The sequence below is a fragment of the Rhineura floridana genome, chromosome 1 (genome assembly GCF_030035675.1).
Source record: "Rhineura floridana isolate rRhiFlo1 chromosome 1, rRhiFlo1.hap2, whole genome shotgun sequence".
NCBI classification, from domain to species: Eukaryota; Metazoa; Chordata; class Lepidosauria; order Squamata; family Rhineuridae; genus Rhineura; species Rhineura floridana.
This window is the reverse complement of record NC_084480.1, coordinates 65,971,792-65,997,070: the sequence shown is the minus strand read 5'-3', so window position 1 is coordinate 65,997,070 and position 25,279 is coordinate 65,971,792. Positions and strand designations below refer to the sequence as shown.

The 25,279-nt window shown below is 42.5% G+C and overlaps 1 protein-coding gene across 7 annotated transcripts in view; it reads left to right on the top strand.

The window, feature by feature from the left end:
• ST8SIA4 (ST8 alpha-N-acetyl-neuraminide alpha-2,8-sialyltransferase 4) overlaps positions 1-25,279 on the top strand; it is a 168,924-nt gene that overhangs the window by 48,664 nt on the left and 94,981 nt on the right. For all 7 annotated transcript variants that reach the window (XR_009762183.1, XM_061623217.1, XM_061623231.1 and 4 more), the window contains exon 4: positions 24,135-24,428. Coding sequence is in view for 6 of the 7 variants with exons in the window: in XM_061623217.1 (XP_061479201.1) it covers positions 24,135-24,428 (294 nt within the window). In the remaining variant the exon portion in view is untranslated. The remainder of the gene's footprint in view (positions 1-24,134; positions 24,429-25,279) is intronic.

Here is a 25,279-nt window from a genome sequence, read left to right as displayed (position 1 = left end):
AGCTGTCACACAAAAGGTCACACAGGTCTCAAGAGACTCTTTTATATACAAAAGGGAAAAAGTCATTCTCCATTAAAAAAAAAAAAAAGAACAAATGGACATATTGTTGGCCGTCTGAATGAGACGGGATCTTGCAGATCAACATTTTATGTTAGATTACTTGAGAGATATTCGAAATGAGTGGCAATCATAAAAAAGGTTCATTTTAAAAAAAGGTTCAGCTTGCTGTCTACATAGTGTGAAAATTTCTTACTGCTCAAGGCAGGTTTTTAATCTTGCCCAGAGGCCAGATGGCAGGGCTGGTGAGGTTTTCATTCTCAGGAGACTATAAAGCTTTATGGTGTGAGCTTTTTGTGCATGGGTGAAATTACCTACCCTATTTTCTCTTTCCCCCTGATATTTACATAGTTACCTTTTACTCTTTTTTCCATACCCTTACCACCTATGGCTAGATGTGCACCTTCAACAGTGGAAACAGTCTGAGAACTAAGTTTAAGCATCATTCATGTAACTAGGAACTGAGAATGTGAGTTCTCTCTCTCTCCCTCTCCCTCTCCCTCTCCCTCTCCCTCAACTAATCAATCCCAGCATGCTGAAACCACTGCTGCTGTTTTAGCAAAGCAACCCTCTCACAGGAGTCCATAAATAGGTACTCTAAAAAAAATAAAATTCAGTTTTCCAAATTGGTTCCTGCACAAAATTTATTTATTTATTCATTCCACTTGTATACCGCCCCATAGCCAAAGCTCTCTGGGCGGTTTACAGCAACCAAAAACATTAAAACAAATATACAATTTAAAACACATATTTAAAAAACAATTTAAAACAATTTAAAACAATTTAAAAATGAATGGCATCATGCCCATGGGCTTACATATTGCATACTTGGAAAAATGTGGACTCTCACATGTGACTGTAATGAAACCTCAAATATAAGTGCATTCATTTTGCAGGGTTTTAATTTATTTTACTAGCTAATTTCTTACATTAGCACAGGAACCTGTCAAGATCGGGTCATGGTGGCAGGGCTGTGAATTCACATAAAATGACTGTTGTTCAGTTGTCAGTGGGAAAGAAAAACATTTTTGTTGGTTTCAAAAGCCAGTTTGGCAGCAAGATCATTACATTAGACAAACAACTTGCTGCTGTTATAATTTATTAATCGACTTCCACACACATCTCAACACAATGTACAAAATACAATTAAACAGCTTAAAAAAAAGAGTTAACAGCAGCTAAATTTAAAAACAATACAAAGTAGATATCTATAGCAGAGACCTATTCATTGAATTGGAAAAGCCTGTTGGAACAAAAATGTCTGCAGTTGTTTCTGGAAAGTAGGGATAGTGGATGTGATGCCCTTCCCTGGCTCTCCCTGTCAGGTTCCTACCTGCTCGTGGCTACTGCCTGTCACTAGGCACCACCAGGGACTCCACCAGTCCAGACTGTCCTTTTTTATGGTTTCTCTCTCCGCTCTAGCATAGACCTCACCAGATCCCCCTGCTAGGCAGCACCACCAGTCACGTCCTATAACCAGTATTCCCAGAGACTCTGCCTGAGTCTCTCTCAATCAGGTTTATTATTTATTTATTTATTCAGCTTATATCCCGCCCGACTAGCAAACAGCTCTCTGGGCGGCAAACATAGCAACATATACAATAATAAAATTACAAAGTCAGTATAACAAATATAAAAATACACCATCTAAAATAGAAATTACAGCATTTACATAAATAACTTAAATTAAAATGCCTCAGAGAAGAGAAAGGTTTTAACCTGGTGCCGAAAGGATAATAGTGTCGGCGTCAGGCGTACCTCCTCGGGGAGACTATTCCACAATTCGGGGGCCACCACTGAGAAGGCCCTTGATCTTGTTACTACCCTCCGGGCCTCCCTATGGGTCGGGACCCGGAGGAGGGCCTTCGTAGTAGACCGTAGTGTACTAGCCGGTTCGTAACGGGAGAGGCGTTCCTGCAGGTATCGTGGTCCCGCGCCGTATAAGGCTTTATAGGTTAAAACCAACACTTTGAATCTTGCCCGGTAGCATATTGGAAGCCAGTGCAAGCGAGCCAGAACAGGTGTTATATGCTCAGACCGCTTAGTTCTTGTTAGCAGTCTGGCCGCCGTATTTTGCACTAGCTGTAGCTTCCAAACCGTCTTCAGAGGTAGCCCTATGTAGAGCGCATTGCAGTAGTCCAAACGTGAGGTTACCAGAGCATGAACCACTGATGTAAGGTCCTCCTTACTCAGATAGGGACGTAGCTGGGCTACCAACCGAAGTTGGTAGAACGCATTCCGTGCCACCGAGGCTACAAGGGCCTCAAGTGACAGGGAAGAGTCTAAAACGACTCCCAAACTACGAACCTGCTCCTTTAGGGGGAGTGTAACCCCGTCCAGGACAGGGTATGTATCCACCATCTGACCAGAGAAACCATCCACCAGCAGCATCTCAGTCTTATCAGGATTGAGTTTCAGTTTGTTAGTTCTCATCCAGTCCATTGTTGCATCCAGACAACGGTTCAGCACATCGACCGCCTCACCTGAAGAAGATGAAAAGGAGAAGTAGAGCTGCGTGTCATCAGCGTACTGATGACAACGCACTCCAAGGCTCCGGATGACCGCACCTAACTGCTTCATATAGATGTTAAAAAGCATGGGAGACAAGACCGAACCCTGCGGGACCCCATATTGGAGAACCCACGGGGTCAAGCAATGTTCCCCAAGTATTATCTTCTGGAGACGGCCCGCCAAGTAGGAGCGGAACCACTGCCAAGCAGTGCCTCCAACACCCAACTCCGCAAGCCTCTCCAGAATGATACCATGGTCGATGGTATCAAAAGCCGCTGAGAGATCAAGGAGAATCAACAGAGTTACACTCCCTCTGTCTCTCTCCCGACATAGGTCATCACACAGGGCGACCAAGGCCATCTCAGTGCCGAAACCGGGTCTGAAACCCGACTGAAATGGATCTAGATAATCGGTTTCATCCAATAGTGCCTGGAGCTGGTCAGCAACCACTCATTCCAGGACCTTGCCCAAGAATGGAACATTTGCCACTGGTCTATAGTTGTTAAAGTCCTCTGGGTCCAAGGAAGGTTTTTTCAGGAGTGGTCTCACCACTGCTTCTTTCAGACAGCCAGGGACCACTCCCTCTCGTAAAGAGGCATTTATCACTTCCTTGGCCCAGCCAGCTGTTCTATCCTTGCTAGTTTTTATAAGCCAAGAGGGGCAAGGATCAAGTACCGAAGTGGTTGCACATACCTGTCCAAGCACCTTGTCCACGTCCTCGAACTGAACCGACTGAAACTCATCCAACAAAACATGACTAGACTGTGCTCCAGACACCTCATTAGGACTAACTGTCATAAAATGGGAATCTAGGTCCCGACGAATGCATAAGATCTTATGCTGGAGTGCTCAGCAAACTCATTACAGCGGGCTACCGATGTATCTGCCATGTCCTGTGGGCCAGAATGGAGTAGCCCTCGGACAACTCTAAAAAGCTCCACTGGGCAGCAGAGAGATGCCTTAATAGTGGTGGCAAAATGTTGTTTCTTCGCCGCCCTCACCGCTCCTACATACCGTTTGGTAGAAGCACAAACCAGCGCATAATTGCATTCGTCAGGAGTTCGTCTCCAACTCCGTTCAAGCCGTCTCCTATCTTGCTTCATCGCTCTTAGCTCCGGAGTATACCAAGGAGCTGTATGAGCTCTACAAAGGAGAGGGCGCGCAGGAGCGATCGTGTCCACTGCCTGGGTCATCTCTGCATTCCACAGATTAGCCAGGGCTTCCACAGGAGCGCCAGTCCTATCAGCCGGAAAATCCCCCAGAGCCCTTTGAAAACCATCAGGATTCATTAGTCTCCGGGGGGGGGGACCATTTTAATAGGTCCCCCACCCTTGCAGAGGGAAAAGGCCACTGAGAGTCTAAACTTCAGCAAGCAGTGATCTGACCATGACAAAGGGAGAGATGTAAGACTCCCCACATCCAGATTACTATCCCCATGTCCAGTAGTAAAAACAAGGTTGAGAGTATGCCCCGATGTATGTGTTGGGCCACTAACACGTTGAGACAGCCCCATGGTTGTCATGGCGTCCATGAAGTCCTGAGCTGCCCCAGACAAGCCTCGGCATGGATGTTGACATCCCCCAGTACTAATAGTCTGGGGGATCTCAACAATACCTCAGAGACCACTTCCGTCAGCTCAGTTAGGGAAGCCATTGGGCAGCAAGGTGGACGGTACACCAAAAGGATTCCCAGTCTGTCCCTCTGGCCCAACACAAGGTGCAAACACTCCAGACCCGTAACTGCATGGACATGGTGCTTGGTGAATGAGATGGAACTCTTATAGACCACGGCAACCCCACCTCCCCGACCCTCAGATCTACCATGATGCTGAACCAAATACCCCGGTGGGCAGAGCTGGGAGAGACTAACTCCTCCCTGCTTGCCCACCCAGGTCTCGGTTATGCATGCCAGATCGGCTGCCTCATCCATAATCAAATCATGGACGAGGGAGGTTTTATTTTGTACCGATCTGGCATTAAGAAGCAGCAACTGGAGATCTGACGGTTGGCTGAGAGGACAACCAACAACCCTGCAGATATGAGAGGGACCGGAACAAGGCACAGCCACTACATGTTTGGGCCGCGTTCCCCTTACCTGGCATGTCCCTCTCCTAACACCATACCTCCCTCTGCCCGTCACTACGGCAATTGGGGCCCCCTCTAGTCTCCCCACTTGATAGAAAGATCTCTTCCCCAGGCACATTGTAAACTATAAAAACAAAACTCATATAAATAAAAATACACACTCACTCATATCCCTAAAAGACAATAAAAAATAAAAATAAAAATAATAAAATAAAAAATACAAATACAAATAAAATAAAATAAATAAAAAAGAAAGCTGCAGCACAGCAGCAGGAGCAGCAGCCTCTCCTTCCCTTGGGGCAATGCTTTCTTTTTCCTGCAGGCACTGGGTCTCCCAGGCCACCTCAGCCAGCCGGCTTATGTATCCCTCAAAAGAGGGACAGGTGGTAAGAATCAGTCCTGGCTGGCTGGGTACCTGGGGCCTGGTCCTGCCAGGCAGAAGTCCCTCAGGGAAGGGTGGTGGAGATGGTGGTCCCACAGTAGCAGCAGCACAGCAGCAGCAGCCTCTCCTTCCCTTGGGGCGATGCTTTCTTTCTCCTGCAGGGCCTGGGTCTCCCAGGCCACCTCAGCCAGCCGGCTTATGTATCCCTCCAAAGAGGGACAGGTGGTGAAAATCAGTCCTAGCTGGCTGGGTACCTGGGTCCTGGTCCTGCCAGGCAGAAGTCCTACAGGAAAGGGCGGTGGAGGTGGTGGTCCCACAGCAGCAGCAGCAGCAGCAGCAGCCTCTCCTTCCCTTGGTGGTGATGGTCTCTTCTTCCTGCAGGCACTGGGTTACCTCTGTGACTGCGTGCTTAAGCTGTCCCAATCCCTTTGATCTATATAGAATGCATATAATTCTGGGTTGCTCTGGATACTTGTGGTGTTATATTCTTCCCTTCACCGCTGCCACCAATTGTTACAGTTTCCCTTCAGCCTTGGTAAGTACCTTGCCCTCCCCTCTGGTCTGTATATTCCCCAGCCAAGGATCAGGCCTCCGGTAAACCAAAATAGTGTTTATTAAATATTAGAAATAACAAGATTGCTTTATAAAGGCACATAAGCATATGGTTTCATCTATTCCTGTGATACTTGTCTTAGTACTAATCCGAACTCCACACTCTCCTCACATCCACCAACTCTCCACACAATCTCCTCTCAAAAACCCCACCAAACACCTCTCAAACAACCCACCAACGTCCACCCAGATTCAACTGTCATCCTTCCATTTATACTCTCAGCCATCCAAACACTCACCCAATCATCCAGCATTCTACTGCTCATTTACTCCCCCCTCCTCTTTCATTCCACTTACCATGTATCTTCTATACAAACAGCACTTACCATATATACATTAATACAGGAACATCACAGTGGACATCTGTCACAACTGGACAGGGATGCTGTTCCACAGAACGGGTAGCCACACTAAAAGCCCTGTTCTGAGTTACTGTGGAACATACAGTATTAGTAAGAGTAACTTAGAGATATTGAATTTGTGGCTCTCCTAACATTGTTGGGCTCCATCCGTTAATGGATAGTCAGGGATGATGGAAGTTGTCTTCCAATAATGTCTGCAGAAGTTTAATTATCTCTAGGGTAGCTGAATAGAGTGCCTAGATTTCTCTCTTTTTTGCAGCAGCTTCTTGATATCTCAGAATGACTGTTAATTTTTTTACTTAGAAGAGAACAAGTTTTATGGTTTTCTGTGTGTATTAAATATTAGATAAAATGTTAATTTGTAACCCTTCTGACATTTTAATACCTGCTAGCAAAACCAGAATGAAACAGAAAGACTTGCTATTTAAATGGCACCAGGGCTTGAGAAACTGCAAAAGCAGAGTCCTGATTAAAATCACTGTAATTTCCTTGTTCTGTAAAAATGATCTAATCAAAACTTCTGTTCCAGAGTTACTGCTTCTGCAATAACAGTGCTTTTGGAACCCACTTCTTCATTTTTACAGTAAAATGTTACTAACTAAAAAAGTTTTTTCCCAATGAATACTGACTTCACATGCAAGTATCTTTCTTTTTCAAGGAAAAATAGATGTGCTCCATATAATAGATCTTCATATTTTCCCTTTCTCAGTATGTAAGGAATCTTACACTGAACCAGTGCTCAACTACTGGCATAGATGAGAGAGCCTGAGGTGTGCAGAGCACTGAAGAGGCTGCAATTGCTAGGTATATGCAAACTGTTTTATGCCATTAACAGCAACACATGCCTTAACTGGAATCTCCACTAATCTCTCCTCTCCCCTGCCTATTTGCTGAAAGAAACCCCAATGGGAACAATGTGGGTTGCACTTCTGAGGCATAATGTCAGCTTGGAGACTATACCGCTTATCTGATTGGAGGAAAGAATCCCATTCCCCCAGATTTCTGGTCTGGCAATAAAAACTCCAGACAGCTTAGGCATACTATCATTGTGAAGGAAAGAAACTATTCAGCCATTTTGTATTTTGTTCTTTTAGTTGTAAAGTGGCTACTTTCTGTTTGGAAAATGTCCTTGCCAAGATGTTCAAAAAGAAACAGGAAAAAATGTAGTAATTATGGGGAACATAAGCTTAGCAAAACTCTGCTGCTGTTGATTCAAAGCTTGGAAAGATGTGTTACAATAGGGTATGTAAGTGAAGTAGGTAAGGGGTTACTGCTGTTTGGGGATTCAAGAGAGGTAAAGAGCTAGAAATCAAAATAATCCAGAATAGAGAGTGTTGCAGAGGAACTAGACTCCAGAGAAAACTGAGCTGAAATCAAAGAGGTTGGAAACTGCACTGCCGGTAGAATAGGATGAGCTGAAATGGCTTGTTTGCTAGGTCTTGGCTTAAATATTGAAACAATCTAGACTAGGTTTAGATGGATACAACTTCATAGTATTATTATTTATTATATTTATTTCTCACTTACTACAAAAAATTCTGAAAGCAACCATTTTTTTAAAAAGCACACAATACCAAATTTAATAGACATTGACTAAAATTCCTCATCCTACAATAACATAAAAAGGAACATCCTCCTCCACCCAACTAAAAGATGAACACCAATTAAGAGCAAAATGCTTGGGTGAATAGGAGCGTCTTCACCTGGTGCCTAAAGGTTGTTAGTGATGCTGCTAGGCACATCTCTCTGGGGAGAGTGTTCCACAGTTGGAGGACCACCACTGAGAAGGCCTGATCTTGTGTTGCCACCCTTCACACATCCCTTGGAGGGGGCACATGAAGAATGCTCTCAGATGATGAACACAGGGTCTGGGTAGGTCCATGCAGGGAAAGGCAGTGCCTAAGATGTTGGGATCCTGATCTGCATAAGGCTTTATAGATCAAAACCAGCATTTTTTTATTTAGCCTGGTAACGAATTGGCAACCAGTACAGATGGGCCAGGATCATTGTTGCATGATCAAACCTCCTACTTATAGTCAACAATCTAGCCACTGAATTCTGTACTGTATTGAAAGGCACTGTGATGTCCCTGTATTTTAATATCTGTAAATATGGTAAGTGCGGGTTTATTAAGCGATATATGGTAAGTGACTGAGTGAGAGGGGGGAGTACATGGGCTAGAATGCTGGACAATGCTGTATGATGATTGGCTGAGTGTTTGAATGGCTGAAGGTATATATGGGAGGATGACAGTTGAGTCTGGGGGGAGTTGTTGAGGAGGTCGATTGGTTGATGAGAGGGATTTTGGAGGAGTTGGTTGGCAGAGTTCTGAGGGAGGCTTGGATTGTATTTGGCTGATATTTAGGCAATATATATATGACCAGAAACATAAAGAGTGACACTATATGAAACCATACGCTTGTTAAACATACTTACATAATCTTGTTATTTCCTGGTGTTTATAAATAAATGTTTTATTGGTTTACCAAAAGCCTGATCCTTGGCTGGGGCTTTCACAGACCAGAAGGGTGGGCAAGGTAATTACCAAGGTTGGGAAACAGTATCAATGGTGGCAGCGGTGAAGAGATAGTGTATCATCAAGTATCCAGGGCAACCCAGGGCTTTATGCTGTATTGGCACAAAGATACAGGGGAGTTGTGGCCTGCAAGTGCACCCAGACACAAAGCAACAATAAGCCAGAAGGGAGACTAAGGCGAAGTCTCTAGCAGTATTTTTTACAGGGAGTGACTGGTGGTGCTGCCTAGCAGTGGGATCTTGTGAGATCTGTGCTAGGGTGAGCTAAAGAAAAATAAAAACTATGTTTCTCCCTGGTGGGAGCCATGGGTGGGAGCCTGACAGGTGGTGCCAGGGGAGGAACTTTACAGGCACCCTTATATAACTCGTTGCAGTAATCTAACTTAGAGGTTATCAAAGTGTGGACAATAAAAGCTAGTTTATCCCTGTCCAGATAGGGTCGCACCTGGGCCACCAGCCAAAGCTGATGGAAGGCACTTTGCGCCATCAAGACCACTTGCGTTTCCAGTTACCATAGTGGATCCAGAAGTACCCCCAAATTGTTCACCTGCTCCTTTAGGGAGAATGCAGCCCCATCCAGAAGAGGTTGAATTACACCTATCCGATCAAAGGAACTACCCAGTAACAGTGCCTCAGTCTTACTTTTATTTATTTATTTATTATTTGATTTATATCCTGCCCTTCCTCCCAGCAGGAGCCCAGGGTGGCATTTGGATTGACCTTCATTTATTGATTTTCATTCAGTCCATCACTGAGCCCAGACACTGGTCTAGCATATCCATTGCCACACCTATCGATGTAAAGGTGAAATAGAGTTGTGTGCCATCTCCATATTGATGACAACACACTCCAAATCCCTGGATGATCCCACTCAGTTGTTTTATGTAGATGTTAAACAGCATGGGAGATAAAACTGACCCCTGTGGCACCCCATATTGAAGGGTCCATGGGACAGAGCAGTATCGCCCAAATGCTACACTCTGGAGGCGACCATCTCAGTAGGACCAGAACTACTATAAAGTGGTACCACCCACTCTCAACTCTGACAGCTGCTCCAAAAGAGTACCATGGTCAATTGTTTCAAAAGCTGCCAAGAGATCAAGGAGAATCAACAGAGTTACACTCCCCTGTCTTTATCTCAATAAAGGGCATCATATATGGTGTATGATGCAGTTTCCGTGCCAGGCCTAAACCCCAATTGAAATGGATCTAGAAACTTGGTCTCATCCAAGAAAGTCTGGATCTGGTTATTGACCATCCAGTCAAGAACCTTGCCCCCCAAAGGGGACATTAGTGAGACTGGTCAGTAGTTATTTAAATTTAATGGATCCAGGGAATTCTTAAGGAGTGGTCTTACCAGTGCATCCTTTAAGCAGGCAGGGATCACTCCCTCTTGTAAAGAGGCATTAATAATATCCCTGGCCCACCCAGCCATGATCTCCTTACTAGTTTTTATCAGCCTTGAAGGGCAAGGATCCAGAGCACACATCACCTGCACTGATCTGCACTTTGTCCACATCCTCAAACAGTGCCAACCTGAAGCTCAGCCAACCAAATAGAACTGGACAGTGCTCTGGATACTTCCTGAGATTCACCTGCTGTTAATAGCAGAGTCAAGGTCCTAGCAGATGTAAGCAATCTTATTTTCAAAAATTTGCAAACAAGCCACAGTGGGCCACCATTTTCCCACAAACTCATTTGGGTCAGAGTATAAAAAGCACTGTACTACCTGGAAAAGCTCTGCCAGATGGCATAGTGAGGATGCAATGGAGGCAGCAAAGTACTTTTTCACTGTCTTCACTGCCACTGAGTAGGCTCTACAATGAGCTCTCACTGTTGTTCAGTTGCATTTGTTTGAAGTTTACCTTCACTTGCATTCAAGCCATCTCATAGCTTGCTTTGTGGCCCTAAGCCCCAATGTATACCAAGGAGCTAGTCAGGTTCTACCAAGCAGGAGAGAGCTATTAGGTGCAATCATGCCAATTGCCCAGGTCATCTGCATATTCCATAGAACAGTCAGGACTTCAACAGGACCGCCAGTCATATCAGCTGGAAAATCCCCCAGAGTCATCTGGAAGCCAGTTGGATTGATTAGTCTCTGAGGGTGTGTCATACTGATGGGTCCCCCGCCTCTGCAGAGGGGGAAAGCTGCTTAAATGCTAAATGTGAACAGGAAGTTGTCGGACCATGACAAGGGACTGATGTTTAAATCCCCCCACTTTCACATCATCCTTTTCCTCCCTGGTTGAGAAGGCTAAACACAGAGTGTGACCTGCCACTTGTGCTGGTCTCATTACATGATGGGACAGCCCCATAGTTGCCATGGCAGACATGAAGTCCTGAGCTGCTCCATAAGTGGGCTCAGTCTTGGGGAAGGGTTGTAGCTCAGCGGTAGAGCATCTGCCTTGCATGCAGAAGGTCCCAAGTTCAATCCCCAGCATCTGCAGGTGGAGCTGGGAAAGACTCCTACTTGAAACCCTGGAGAGCTGCTGCCAGTCAGTGTAGACAATACTGAGCTAGTATTAGGCAGCTTCCTAACAGCTTGGCGATCTTCAGTACCACCCTTGTGATCATTTCTGTCAGCTCAGACAGGGAGACTGCTGGGCAGCGAAGCAGGCAGTAAAACAGTAGAATTCCCGATCGGTCCCAGTTACCCAATGCAAGGCACAAGCACTCAAGATCCCCGCTCAAGTGGACAGGACCCTGGAGAAGAGAAATCAAATTCATATAGCAACTGCCCCCGACCTCCAAGTCTGTCCTGATGCTGCACTGAGTGCCGAGGTGGGGAAATTTGGATAAGTCCAATTCCATGTTACTTACCCACCCCGGTCTTGGTAATACAAGCCATATTAGTCTTCTCATCCACAATCAAATTATGGATGAGAGATAATTTTTTAAACCTGACCTGTTATTTATTAGCAGCATCCACAGACCCAAGGGCTGACTGATAGAACCACAATTCCTCTGTGTCGTGTCCCCCTTACTTGGCATGCCCCTTTTCTCACGCCGTACCTCCACTTATCCAATATCACCCGAGCGCTCCCCAACTGTACTTGTCCCATACGCATATCAAAGACCTTTTGGCCGAGGTAGAGATCAGGCCTCTAATGTGCCGGCACAGCTGTTATGCCCCCAAACCCTAGATTTCAGCCCAGGTAGAGCTGTCATTTGCCGCTCTGGGCTGCTGCTGGAAGGGCGGGATATAAATTAAATAATAATTTATGTGCCTTTAAGTCGATCACGACTTATGGCGACCCTATGAATCAGTGATCTCCAATAGCATCTGTCATGAACAACCCTGTTCAGATCTTGAAAGATCAGGTCTGTGGCTCCCTTTATGGAATCAATCCATCTCTTGTTTGGTCTTCCTCTTTCTCTGCTCCTTTCCCCAGCATTATTGTCTTTTCTAGTGAACCATGGCTTCTCATGATGTGTCCAGAGTATGATAACCTCAGTTTCATCATTTTAGCTTCTAGTTCTGGTTTAATTTGTTCTAACCCCAATTATTCGTCTTTTTTGCAGTCCATGGGTATGCACAAGCTCTCCTCCAACACCACATTTGAGTTGTTTTTTTCTGTTAGCCGCTTTTTTCACTGTCCAACTTTCACATCCATACCTAGATATCGGGAATACCATGGTCTGAATGATCCCGACTTTAGTGTTCAGTGATACATCTTCCCAGGGTAAGGCTCATCCATTGCACTCTGGGTGTGCTGACCCCAGCGATTCCCCCAAAATAATAATTTTACACCAGCAAGAGGTGGGCTTTTGTGCGACTGCTGTGCGAGATAAGAAGGAAAAAACAGCAGCAGCTTTATGGTGCAGGGAGTAGGTGGGGACACCTGGTTTCTGCCTCCAGTAAAAATCAAGCCTCTAACTAAGGTGCACGCTGGCTGGGGTTGTGTTAGAATTCTGTCCAATTTGGATTTGGAACCTAATTTGCTTACTCACTGTCATTGTGGTTTGGATTTTTATGTAGTGATTTCCATGGCTATTTTTGGAAACAGATTTTTTTGAAAAATCAGTTACAACATTAATATTAATATCAAATTTTTAATGAATATTTCCTTCAATTTATCAGTATTTCCTTTAATTTATTGACATTTCCTTTCAAAATATCAATATTTTCTTTAAAAATATTGATATTTCCATCAAAAATACTGATATTAATATCAATATTTTTTCTGAGGAAAAAAAAGTGGATCTTAAAAGACAAATAATGAATTCGAATTCATACCAGCCTGTTAGGTCGATAGAATGCTTTTGAAGCAGCAACAGATATCCCATCCCTTACTGGCCCAGCTGTTAGACTCCCCAAGCCACCAAAGTCAACCCAGGCAGAGCTATTGCTCACAGCAGCGAGAGGTGGGCTCTTGCACAGCTGTTTCATTTCCTTACTGATTATATGGTTATCTGCTCAAACTGGTTTAAATAGGTTTTCTCTCTAGACATATTGTTTCTACAGTAACTGCTATAAATTACACTAATTTTCTGTTTTTCAAAACTTGAGTAAAATCTAAAATGGTTGATGGTTTAACTGTGGTCAGATGTGTTAATTGGCTTACTGCTCAACTCGGTATACTGAGTAGGCTGAGTGAGAAAGTCCATAAGAAAGAGCACAGGGAGAGGAGATAAATGTTTGTTTTAGTGGGCAGCCAGGAAAAATGAAGATGTTAATTTGATGGCAGTGGTAAGGATTACTGGAGGAGTTAAGTTCGCTGGTTTGCTTTCCTCCCTTCTCTCTCACAATAATGATTACAAACTGTGCTATCATAAACATATACAAGCACGTACATGAAGATTTAAAGTTGTGAAAGGTATTATTTTGAATATTTGAATACTAGGCAGGCGCAATCTCTGCTATCTTTTTGGCGCCTTTTGAAGACTTTCATCTTTCAACAAGCCTTTTAAGTTGAGACCTATCCCAGTCTATCTGTGTCAGAATTGTTTAATATGTTTCTTAATAATGTTTTAACCCTTTTTAAGGTTATTTTTTAAAATGTTTTTAATGCTGTTTTGTTTTAATGTGTTTTAAGATCTGTTTTTATGATGTTTTAAGGTTTTTTAGTGCTTTGTTTGCCGCCCTGGGCTCCTGCTGGGAGGAAAGGCGGGATACAAATTAAATAAATAAATAAATATTTTGGATAGCCTCCTCCCTTACACTCATTACCGCTTCTGTGAATGGCTTTCTTTGGCCTTTATTGAGCATGTTATTAAAGTACAGTCCCTATATGGCAGTACAATCTCTATATGTGTAAGTGACGTCAGCACAGTAAAACACCAGGGTGGTGCCAGATTGGCTCTGCTGCTGTGCTTGCACTGCACTGACCTCACCACTGCCTAGGGATAGGATCCATTGGCTAGTGCACTTCAAAAGCACTCTGTCAAACTGACAGGCATCCCCAAAAATATGGATATTCATATCAATAAAGGAAAAAGTCTTTCACTGGGGCTGGTAGGTTTCAAGTTAGCAAGCACAGACTTGCTGTTTACGTTTGGAAAGGAAAGGAGGAGAGCAGCTTTCAGTGCCTCCCCATACCCCACCTCCTCTTCAGCGAGCCTAGAGAGCCCTTAATGTGGGCGAGACTCTTTGGCTTGCCTTTTAATAATTCAACAGGTTAATACTTCAGAGATTAGAAGGCAAGCCTAGAGAGTCTCACCTATGTTAAGGATGCTCTAGAGACTCTGTAGGCTTGTCTTTTAGTATGTATTATGCTGGGCTTCCTTCCTCCCCACTTGGAACCTGGATTATTCCAGTGGAGGGGGTGGCAGAGAGAGAGAGAGAGACTATACTGCTGTGCTGTGAGTAACAGTATATTCGAGGGAATAAACGGTATGTTTGAGGGGAACAGTCCGGTGTTGGGGGAAAACTACAGAAATTTGGAGCAAACAGGATCGCTCCTCAAAAGATGGAGAATATGTGGACCATTGAAAAATCTGGTACTAAATCCAAATTCAGCAGAATTCTTGTCCACCCCACTGCTGCCTTAACCTCCCAGGAAGCCATAGTGACAATGGTGACAGGAGGTCAGGTTAACACTCCCCCATTGACTGCTAGAAATCATATATAATTATATATATATAATATTATACAGCCACAAGAGTGGCTATAGTCAGCATGGATTTTTCTCATTCTGCAATGTTAAATTGAAAATATCCCCCATGCCATTCTGATCCTTCCCATAAGCTCATTTCAAAACAAAACCTTACAAAACATATAGTCCTGAACTCAGAAACGCTTGCTTAACAACCCTCTAAATTTTCATGGCGATACACAAAACAGTCAGAGAGAATCGAGAGTTCAAAGTGTAAAAGAAAGAAAAAATCCAGACCCCTTTTGGATGTCTTTTCTGTCAGAGTTCTCATACTTTGTTGAAATTAATAAAAAATCAGTCGTGTTCACAGAGTACCTGTAATTCTATTACTGACCTTGTCCCATACACTGACCTTCATCTTCTGCAATTTAAAAGTTAAAAAAAATTCCTGGCTGATTTTCCATTAATTTAAGAAATTTTGCATTGATCTCAATGATAATGTTGGGCATGCTCAGTAAGAACCATTTGTCAGTGTTCTAAAAGCCAAACTCACAGCTGTTTGGCTTAGCTAATCAGGGGGCCACACCAACACCAGACCTTTATTTCACTTTAGATAGTCATGGCTTTCCCCGAAGAATCCTGGGAAATGTAGTTTGTGAAGGGTGCTGAGAGGAAACACTTATTCCCCTGACAGAACTCCAGTGGCCAGAATGGTTTAACAGTCAGCTGCTCTGATTGAAGTTCTGTGAGGGAACAGGGAGTCTCCTAGCAACTCTCAGCACCCTTCACTAACTACATTTCCAGCATTCTTTGGGAGAAGCCATGACTGTCTAGAGTGAAATAAAGGTCCAGTGTGGATGTGGCCAGGGACAGCTTTGGTTTAAATTTGGGTGGGAGGCTATATGTGCCTGCTGTAGAATAAAAAGTTTGGGGAAACCCTGAAAAGCAATGATATTGTTCACAATGTTTTCCTTTTGGAAAGGAAAGGGACTTCCCCTGCGCACTCATCCAATTCCCTTCTCTGCCCCTCTCCCAGGTCAGTTTCACCTTTCCTAAGCATGATTGCACAGGAGTAAATCCCACTGAACTAAAAAAAGCATGCAACCTGCCCCCCTCCCCCCTCTGTCCTCCCCTTCCCCCACTTACTTATCCTAAGCATGGCATCCACCCGAGAGTTCTCAAAGAACTCAAAGGTGAAATTGCTGATCTGCTAACTAAAATATGTAACTTGTCCCTCGGGTCCTCCTCCGTGCCTGAGGACTGGAAAGTGGCAAATGTAACGCCAATCTTCAAAAAGGGATCCAGAGGGGATCCTGGAAATTACAGGCCAGTTAGCTTAACTTCTGTCCCTGGAAAACTGGTAGAAAGTATTATTAAAGCTAGATTAACTAAGCACATAGAAGAACAAGCCTTGCTGAAGCAGAGCCAGCATGGCTTCTGCAAGGGAAAGTCCTGTCTCAGTAACCTATTAGAATTCTTTGAGAGTGTCAACAAGCATATAGATAGAGGTGATCCAGTGGACATAGTGTACTTAGACTTTCAAAAAGCGTTTGACAAGGTACCTCACCAAAGGCTTCTGAGGAAGCTTAGCAGTCATGGAATAAGAGGAGAGGTCCTCTTGTGGATAAGGAATTGGTTAAGAAGCAGAAAGCAGAGAGTAGGAATAAACGGACAGTTCTCCCAATGGAAAGTGGAGTCCCTCAAGGATCGGTATTGAGACCTGTACTTTTCAACTTGTTCATTAATGACCTAGAATTAGGAGTGAGCAGTGAAGTGGCCAAGTTTGCTGATGACACTAAATTGTTCAGGGTTGTTAAAACAAAAAGAGATTGCGAAGAGCTCCAAAAGGACCTCTCCAAACTGAGTGAATGGGCAGAAAAATGGCAAATGCAATTCAATATAAACAAGTGTAAAATTATGCATATTGGAGCCAAAAATCTGAATTTCACATATACGCTCATGGGGTCTGAACTGGCGGTGACCGACCAGGAGAGAGACCTCGGGGTTGTAGTGGACAGCACGATGAAAATGTCGACCCAGTGTGCGGCAGCTGTGAAAAAGGCAAATTCCATGCTAGCGATAATTAGGAAAGGTATTGAAAATAAAACAGCCGATATCATAATGCCATTGTATAAATCTATGGTGCGGCCGCATTTGGAATACTGTGTACAGTTCTGGTCGCCTCATCTCAAAAAGGATATTCTAGAGTTGGAAAAGGTTCAGAAGAGGGCAACTAGAATGATCTAGGGGATGGAGCGACTCCCTTACGAGGAAAGGTTGCAGCATTTGGGGCTTTTTAGTTTAGAGAAAAGGCGGGTCACAGGAGACATGATAGAAGTGTATAAAATTATGCATGGCATTGAGAAAGTGGATAGAGAAAAGTTCTTCTCCCTCTCTCATAATACTAGAACTCGTGGACATTCAAAGAAGCTGAATGTTGGAAGATCCAGGAGAGACAAAAGGAAGTACTTCTTTACTCAGCGCATAGTTAAACTATGGAATTTGCTCCCACAAGATGCAGTAATGGCCACCAGCTTGGACGGCTTTAAAAGAGGATTAGACAAATTCATGGAGGACAGGGCTATCAATGGCTACTAGCCATGATGGCTGTGCTGTGCCACCCTAGTCAGAGGCAGCATGCTTCTGAAAACCAGTTGCCGGAAGCCTCAGGAGGGGAGAGTGTTCTTGCACTCGGGTCCTGCTTGCGGACTTCCCCCAGGCACCTGGTTGGCCACTGTGAGAACAGGATGCTGGACTAGATGGGCCACTGGCCTGATCCAGCAGGCTCTTCTTATGTTCTTATGTTCTTAAGCATGATTGCATGGGAATTGTACTGCCCTACAAGTTTGTAAAAATGCAAACACAATTTGGGTTGGGCTTTCACAGTCCAGTCCACTTTCTGTGTAGCTTGGAAGAATTTGGTAACATGTGCCTCTGAGCATATGGTGAGTGGTGGCAACATCTGCAATCAACCCAAATAACAGAAAGAAGACATGTGCTGTGCTGATCTTGTTTCAGCAGGAGGAAGCAACAATATTAAGACACAGCTGATATAGTTCAGATTGTCACTTTAGATGTTTGATTTATTTTGCAATTTCAGTGAAGTTTCCTATTGTAAATCATTTTGTTTTGCTTCTGTTTCAGTGAATATGTGAAGTACAGGAACACTTTGCAAAATTTACAGTAAAAAAACTCCAAAAACAATTGCGGAATAACAGCACTGACTATTCTGCAGAATAGTTTCCAGTAGAAATGAGGAGTGTCTCAGTTTGCACAAGATAAAACAGTGGGAGGTGAAATATATTCTAGCAAAATTCTAGGTGTGCTCTGTTTTTAATTGACCATGCCCACCTTTCCTTAACAGGAGTAGTTTAAGCATAGCAGGCTGAACACATGCATCTTGGGCAGGCAAAGCTTGTTTGTTCCAACAGCTAGAGTCATTGCTTAAGTAGCAACAACGTATTATAATCAGTCTGATTTTACATCAAACTGCAGTTTCAGATTCAACTGTTAATGCACCCAAAATAGAAATAGAGCATAAATTCCAGTTTGAAACACAAAAGGCTGTCTTCACCATCATATGACAATAACAAATAAAAAGGCTTTGAAATTAATCAAAATAAGTTTGACACAGATTTCTAGGATGAAAAATGAGAGAAATAAAATTTTCTAGATTAGATTGTCTGTAGAAACAGTAGTAACACAGAAAAGAAGCAAAGTAAGAAGAATACCAAGAAACATACAAAAATGTAATTTTCCGTCTTTGGAGATGGCAGGTGTTGCCACCACTCACCGCTCAGAGGCACATGTTATCAAATTCTTCCAAGCTACACAGGAAGTGAATTGGACTGTGAAAGTCCAACCCAGATTATGTTTACATTTTGACCAATTTGTAGGACAGTCCAATATCTCAGAGAGGAGGTCAGGTCTGCTGCTCCCCTGGTGCATTCACTATAGCTGCCCAATTTCCGTGCTTTTTAAAGTTTGATAGAAATATCTGTTGGCTATAGGTACATTCTTAAACCGCAAGGTTTTTTGCCTATTAGTGAATATATAATATATATAATGTTCATCAATATAGTAGCTAACATTTCCATTCACTATTTGTCTTCAGATTATGATGCATCTGTATTTATTAGTTATAATTAACAGTAATAATAATTGTTAATCGCCTTATAGCACAGTTCTCTTGGTGATGTACAATTAAAGTTTAAAGCAAACTATGAATACAAGTAATACAATAAAAATACCACAATAAAAAATAAAACAGCACAGATTAAAAAAATCTAATAACTACAATCAAATTTGGCAGTATAAGCTAAAGGTATACACACAGCATCCCAAGTCATGGTTATGTAAGTGCCTGGGCATTGAAACTTTGAAATATTTCTTAAGTCCTATATTGACCTGCCCATAACCACGTGTTTCTGATTCCACAGTCTGTAAAATAATGGATGGGTTTAGTGTTTATTTCTAGTTAATCCCATCATTTTCTTTATATCAATATGTGCATATGTACCACAAGCTTTCTAGAGAATAACATCATCTTAGAGACTGGGTGGGAAAGTGTAAGGTCTCATGAAATAGCTTGAGAAGAGTTCAAGAGTTTGAAGGCTGGCAAACAGAGGCAAATTCGTGTAAAGATACAACATTTTAAAAAAACAAAACCAAGAAAACTGCAGGGAAAAATGGTTCTGTGATCTATGGCTTGAGGATGTTGAGCATTGGTCATGCATGTGCTTTCAAAAATGGCATCCTTGTGGAATGTTCTCTGATACATACCTCTCCGTAAAATACAACATTGCACAAATAGTTACCTTTTTAGTGGGACTTCATCATACTTTGAGACTCTGCTCCCTTGACTGTGGGTAACTTATATATACAAACCTTCCAAATATCTGCCTGCCAAGTAAGCCGTGTGTTTTGCCTAAAGACAAAAAGAGGACTAGATAACAGATTCTTAAAATTATGTTTTATTTCCAGAGATAGTGGTAGCAACTATTGTGTATCTCCCTTTCAAAATGACTTGGTACAACCTGAAATCTGCATAACACCTGCAGAGCATCATTTGAATATCCGTCACCTTCTCCCACATTCCATCTTGACACTCTTTTCACAGCTTTACACCGTCCAGCTTTCCCTCCATCCCCTTGCTTTGTTTATTTAGCCTGATGAATAGTTCTGACAGAGGTGCTCTTAAAGTACCTCAAGTATTTATATGGCTCTGTGATATCTCTCCTGTATTGTTAATATATTAATGTAAATAAGGTAATGAATATGTGATGTGACTATATTACTGGTATTATGGTAAGGAGAATGAGAGTGGGAGGAGGAATGAGTAGAATGTTGGAGTGTGCTGGTTGCTGATTGGCTGAGTGAATGGCGGTTGTTGTGTCTATGACTGTGCCTGCAGTTTTTGACAGTTTGGCAGTTCACACAGAATAGGGTCAGCAATTGTTTTTGTTATGGGATTAGATTGAGGGGAGGAGTTAGGTTAGGAATTCTTAGATTTGGATAGAGTAGGCAGGTATTAGTATTTGTGTAATATACTTGAGGCACTATAAGAACTGAACTGAATACATATACTTGTGAACAGTGAGTGAACTTGTTTGTTTATATTTTATTAAATACTGTTTGTGCACATTCCTGGTCATTAGCTATGCTCTAAAGAAGGTGTGTAGTGAATTAAGAACTAGATACAAGTTTATGGTGGCAGCGAAAACCTAAGAGAGAGTAACAATATCAGGTTACAAAGAATCAGCACATGGCTGTGGTCTTTTAAGGTTGAGGCCTGTATGCCTGGACAGTGTTAGCAATGTCGGGGTGGGGATTAGGTCAAAGACCCTAATAACAGCATTGCAATATTGTGGTGTGAGTTATAAAGTGAGTTTCTACATGCTCCAGTCAGGTTGATAGCAGGTGGGAACGTGACAGCTTTTCAAGAACTAAGATGTACAGGTAGTATTATTTCTTTTGGAGGGAAGTAGCAGAAATAGACCCCTCATCAGTTTGACCGTAGTTACAGGATTCTAGCTTTCCTTCATCTGGTATGTTGGCAGCGTTTGTAACCCAGTAACCCAAATTAACGAAGTAAGATGCCAGATAGACTGCCACAGCTTTGCTAGGAAGAAGCTTTACTTGCAGCGTACAAATAAAGTTCTCAGGATACACAGGAATACAAATATACACGATAGCACCTCTCTCATACAACTCCTTCACTCCCCCGCACCACGCTGCAGCCTCCCTCCTTCTTTTATGGGCCTCTCGTAAACGAGCTGAATTCCTGTAGCTGTGTAGCTGTTGCAACCAGAGCCTGGATAGTTTTCTCTGTTAAGCATTTCCTCCCCTGTAATTCCTGCCATCCTTGGGGATCACAATAAATGCAAATCATCCTGACTGTAACATGGTAGCAATGCAAAAGCTAAATATATTTATAAATTTTCTCATTGTTAAATGTTGAGGCTAAAATAGAAAAGTCTTTGTAAAGCTCTTTTGCTACCATTGTTTCCTGGTCACCCACTGTATTTTTATGGAAGGATTTGAAATACAAAGTTTCTGTGAAAAAGAAATCAGTAGTATTGCAGTCTTTCATTGGAAGTGATGAATCACTGATCCTTTTGTTGTTCATATTTATAGTCATGTACCTGCTTCCTTGAGTCAGTATGCCATCTGAAGAATGACACTAGTTTCAGATATGTGCTCATATTAAGAGATTCAGTCAGTGGAATGGACCGCTGCAAATGGATGAAGTATTTACAGGAGTGTTTATAAGATGAAATACTTTTTGAAATAAAAGGAGTAGTGGACAGATTAACATGACTGAGATTTTAAACAGCAAAGCTGTTACACAAAGATTTTGAATAGATGAAAAATGTATCCTCAAACTTTTCTTTTTATATACTAAGTAAAAGAAACATTTAATTTATATGAGAAAGGTAAAGATTAATGTGCATCTAGACTTCTCTTAGGCCCCATCTGCACTAAACCGGAATACCCTGCTATATGGACCTTCACTTAACGTACACTCGCTTTTACGGACATACGCCATACTCCACCATGCCCCTGTTTACGTACGCTTGCTTCACACTTACGGACACTTAACAATGCATGGGGGTGGAAATAGACGCGATCGTGCCACTGCAAATCAGCTGGGAGGCGTGATCGCGATCATCTGAGAGGTGTGGCAGCGCAGCAGCAGAGGCTTTAGCGCGGGGCTTTGAGGCTCTGCATGAAGGAGAGAGAGGTAAAAAAAGTTTTAAAAGGTAGTGCTTCACTTTAAGGACATTTTTGGTTTACGTACTCGCTCTGGTCCCATTGAGTACGTTAATGCGAGGTATTCCTGTACATTTAAAGCAGCATCATACCACTTTAAGCAGTTACGGCTTCCCTCAAAGAATCCTGGGAACTGTAGTTTGTTAAGGGTGCTGAGAGTCGTTAGGAGATTCCTATTCCCCTCACAGCGCTATAACTCTCAGAGTGGTTTAATAATCAAACTGTTTTCCCAGGGAACTCTGGGAATTGTAGCTCTGTGAGGGGAATAGGGGTATCCTAACAACTCTCAGCACCCTTAACAAACTAGTTCTTTGGGGGCAGCCATAACTGTTAAAGTGGTATGTTGCTTTAAATGTATAGTTCAGATTGGGCCTTATTTAGGAGGCTGGGTGTGATAGTCTGATGTTTCCAATATTCTTCAGCTTTTGCTGGACATTTAGTATGTAATAGTGACTTAACATGACTTGCGAAGATACCTTTGTTATCATCTACTGAAAATCTATGTAGAGATTTGCTGGGACCATAAGGGGGGTGCCTCTTCCTGTAACATCCTATTTGCTCCCTAAGATGGGATGTGTCCTGCCTAGGATGGAGACGTGGTTGATGATGGCATGGGGATAGAGCCTTTTCAGTGGCTCCCAGTAACTTTGTGGAACTGTCAGGGTTAAGCCCTGTCAAGATCTTGATCCTGAGGTCTGATGAGAGGAGCAGAGGAGATGACTAGTCAGGGAAGAAGTTTAGTGCTGCTACCAAAGTGTCTGGCTAACTGGACATGAAGCAACTTGAGAGAAGCCCACAAGCCGATGGAAGCACCTGCTTGTATCAGTCTGACTGAGAACTAGGATTGTATGGATTCTCTGATTCCTATATAAGCTCACAGTCTAAGCTTCTTCATTGTAGAAGCAATAGCTCTCATTCAAACTCCGGCCTGCCTGACCTAGGGAAATGGACAGGAACATCTCGCCCTAATAGCATGGGTGCCCCCCCCCTTTCAGGGTTCTTTTAATGGTGATTATTTTTCTAAACCTTAATCCAGTCTCTGACAGCAGAGCAGGAAGCTTGATCACATGGGAAGGTTAGAGTCCCTATTTCCAGTAGGAAGCAAGATGGTGACTGGGCAGTCCATCTTTGCCACTGATGACTATTTGTGTTCCCTGTTCCTATCTAGCGATGCCTGCAGTTACACCAGGTAACCAGTAGGAGAAGTTCGCTATGAAGTTAGGTTGCCCTTGACTGCTTCAGGGCTATGAGGCAAGCTGCCCTCACCCTGCCTTTGATAACAAATGACAATACAATGGAATTTTAAAATGGTAATCTGGCATTTATACAATGGCGTTCTAGGCTTTATGGAATATTTGATCATATTTACAATGATCAAATAATGAGGAGTCAGTTTATGTCAACTGACTGACATGGCAACCATTTTTTTCCCCATTTTTAAAACAGATAAGTAAGCAATGCTGTGTTACGACTTGAAACACCAGTCACAGAATGATCAATTTGATGATTCTTCTGACAGCAATCTTGCAAGGGCATCTTTATGGCAACTACCAAAGTGTGTGTGTCTGTGTGTGTTGGGATAGATGAATCCATCTATTTCCAGTCCATGTCAGATTTGCATGTGTTCATTCATAAGTCCGTTCTGTCAGTTTCTGCAGTAATCTATGAATATTACTTTTTTAGAAAAATCTGTGGTAGAAAAACCATTTTAAATGCACTTTCGCACTTTTAAAAGCTGAGAACCATATTGCAAAACTCACAGAAGTGCAAAATCCAAAGGATAATTATGTCATGATTTGCACATTAGTCTGGGAGGTGTGGATCAGGTTAGTTTCACATTGGTATTCAGGGACATCACATTCTTTAAGTATCTCTACTATATGTTTGGGGTAAATGAACATTACGTTATTTTCAAGATAACTGTTTAGCACCTTATACCCTAATCATACAGCATTCTTCAGAAATCTGTTCTGTAATTTGAAATGGCACTTACCTTCAAAGCAATGTGCTTTAGGCCCATTCAATGAGTAAGTAAACCGCTCTTAGTGTGACTTAACGGCACAGTTACGTGTGAGCTCCCTGTTGATTTCCGTGAGATTTAAGATGCTTCTGGATTACACCCAATATCTTTTAGATGGTTAGATACAACACAGTGCTGTGTTAAATCATGTGGGACACCACAGCCTTGCATGTTCATTTTCAGCATTTATTTCATGCATACCTTTTTATCTGAGTTAATGTTTCATGTTTATTTTTATTTTTCCATTAATCTCTTCCTCTTCAGGTGCAATCTAGCTCCCGTGGTGGAGTTTGCTGCAGATGTGGGAACTAAATCAGATTTTATTACCATGAACCCATCAGTTGTACAAAGAGCATTTGGAGGCTTTCGGAATGAGAGTGACAGAGAAAAATTTGTGCATAGACTATCCATGCTGAATGACAGTGTCCTTTGGATCCCTGCTTTCATGGTCAAAGGCGGAGAGAAGCATGTGGAGTGGGTTAATGCATTAATCCTTAAGAATAAATTGAAAGTGCGAACTGCCTATCCATCACTGAGACTTATTCATGCTGTCAGAGGGTAAGTGTCTGGAAAAGACTGGTCTGTCCTTGGCACAATAGAATTCATAACTAAAATTCTCACTAGACAGAAAGAATAGCTCTAAAACGTTTATGATAATTCCCTTCTGATCATAATGGGTTATACCTTTGATATAGCGACACTTGTTTGGTTGACAATGTTTCTCACTCATTAAGTTCATTCAGAAGCAAACATTGGGCATGACTTCATCTGGTGATCTTCCTTTCGTCTTTTTATCGTACAAAGCAATTTTTTCAGGAATGATTGGAAACCCTCTTGTTTATAACAGTTCCCAACTAGCTCCAATATTTAACTTTCTGTTTTAGCTCACATTTAAAAGTTGTGCTTCTATCCTTTAGCTAAATGTTTTTAATGTCATCTTCTTTAATATGCATATGTTCTGCTTTACAATGAAGAAAATTGATAAGCTTCACAGGCCAGACACAGAATACCTCTTTGTGATTTCTTTCCCCCTTATCATTTTTGTACCTCTTTTTGAGCCCTCCCCAAAACTTTCTGTGTCAATTTAGAAAATATAAACATTAGAAACAAAGGTGCTTTTCTAATTTCCATGTACCTAGTGGTGTAAAAATCATGTCTAGCTCCTATTGCCCTAGTTCCTCTGTTTATGCGTTAAGAATTACATTAGTCACTTTGTCACAGAAGTTGAATTCTTGTCTGTTGTGATGTATTCTTTCTGGAGACGCTCCTTCCCAGGATATGATCCTCCATTGCATTGCTATGTTGTATGTTTTCCTGTTTTTTTTGTTTTTTTTAAATGGTATTTAGCATACTTGTGGCTAGAATTAGCAGTGTTTGTCAATCCATTCAGCATTGCTTGTTTATTAAAC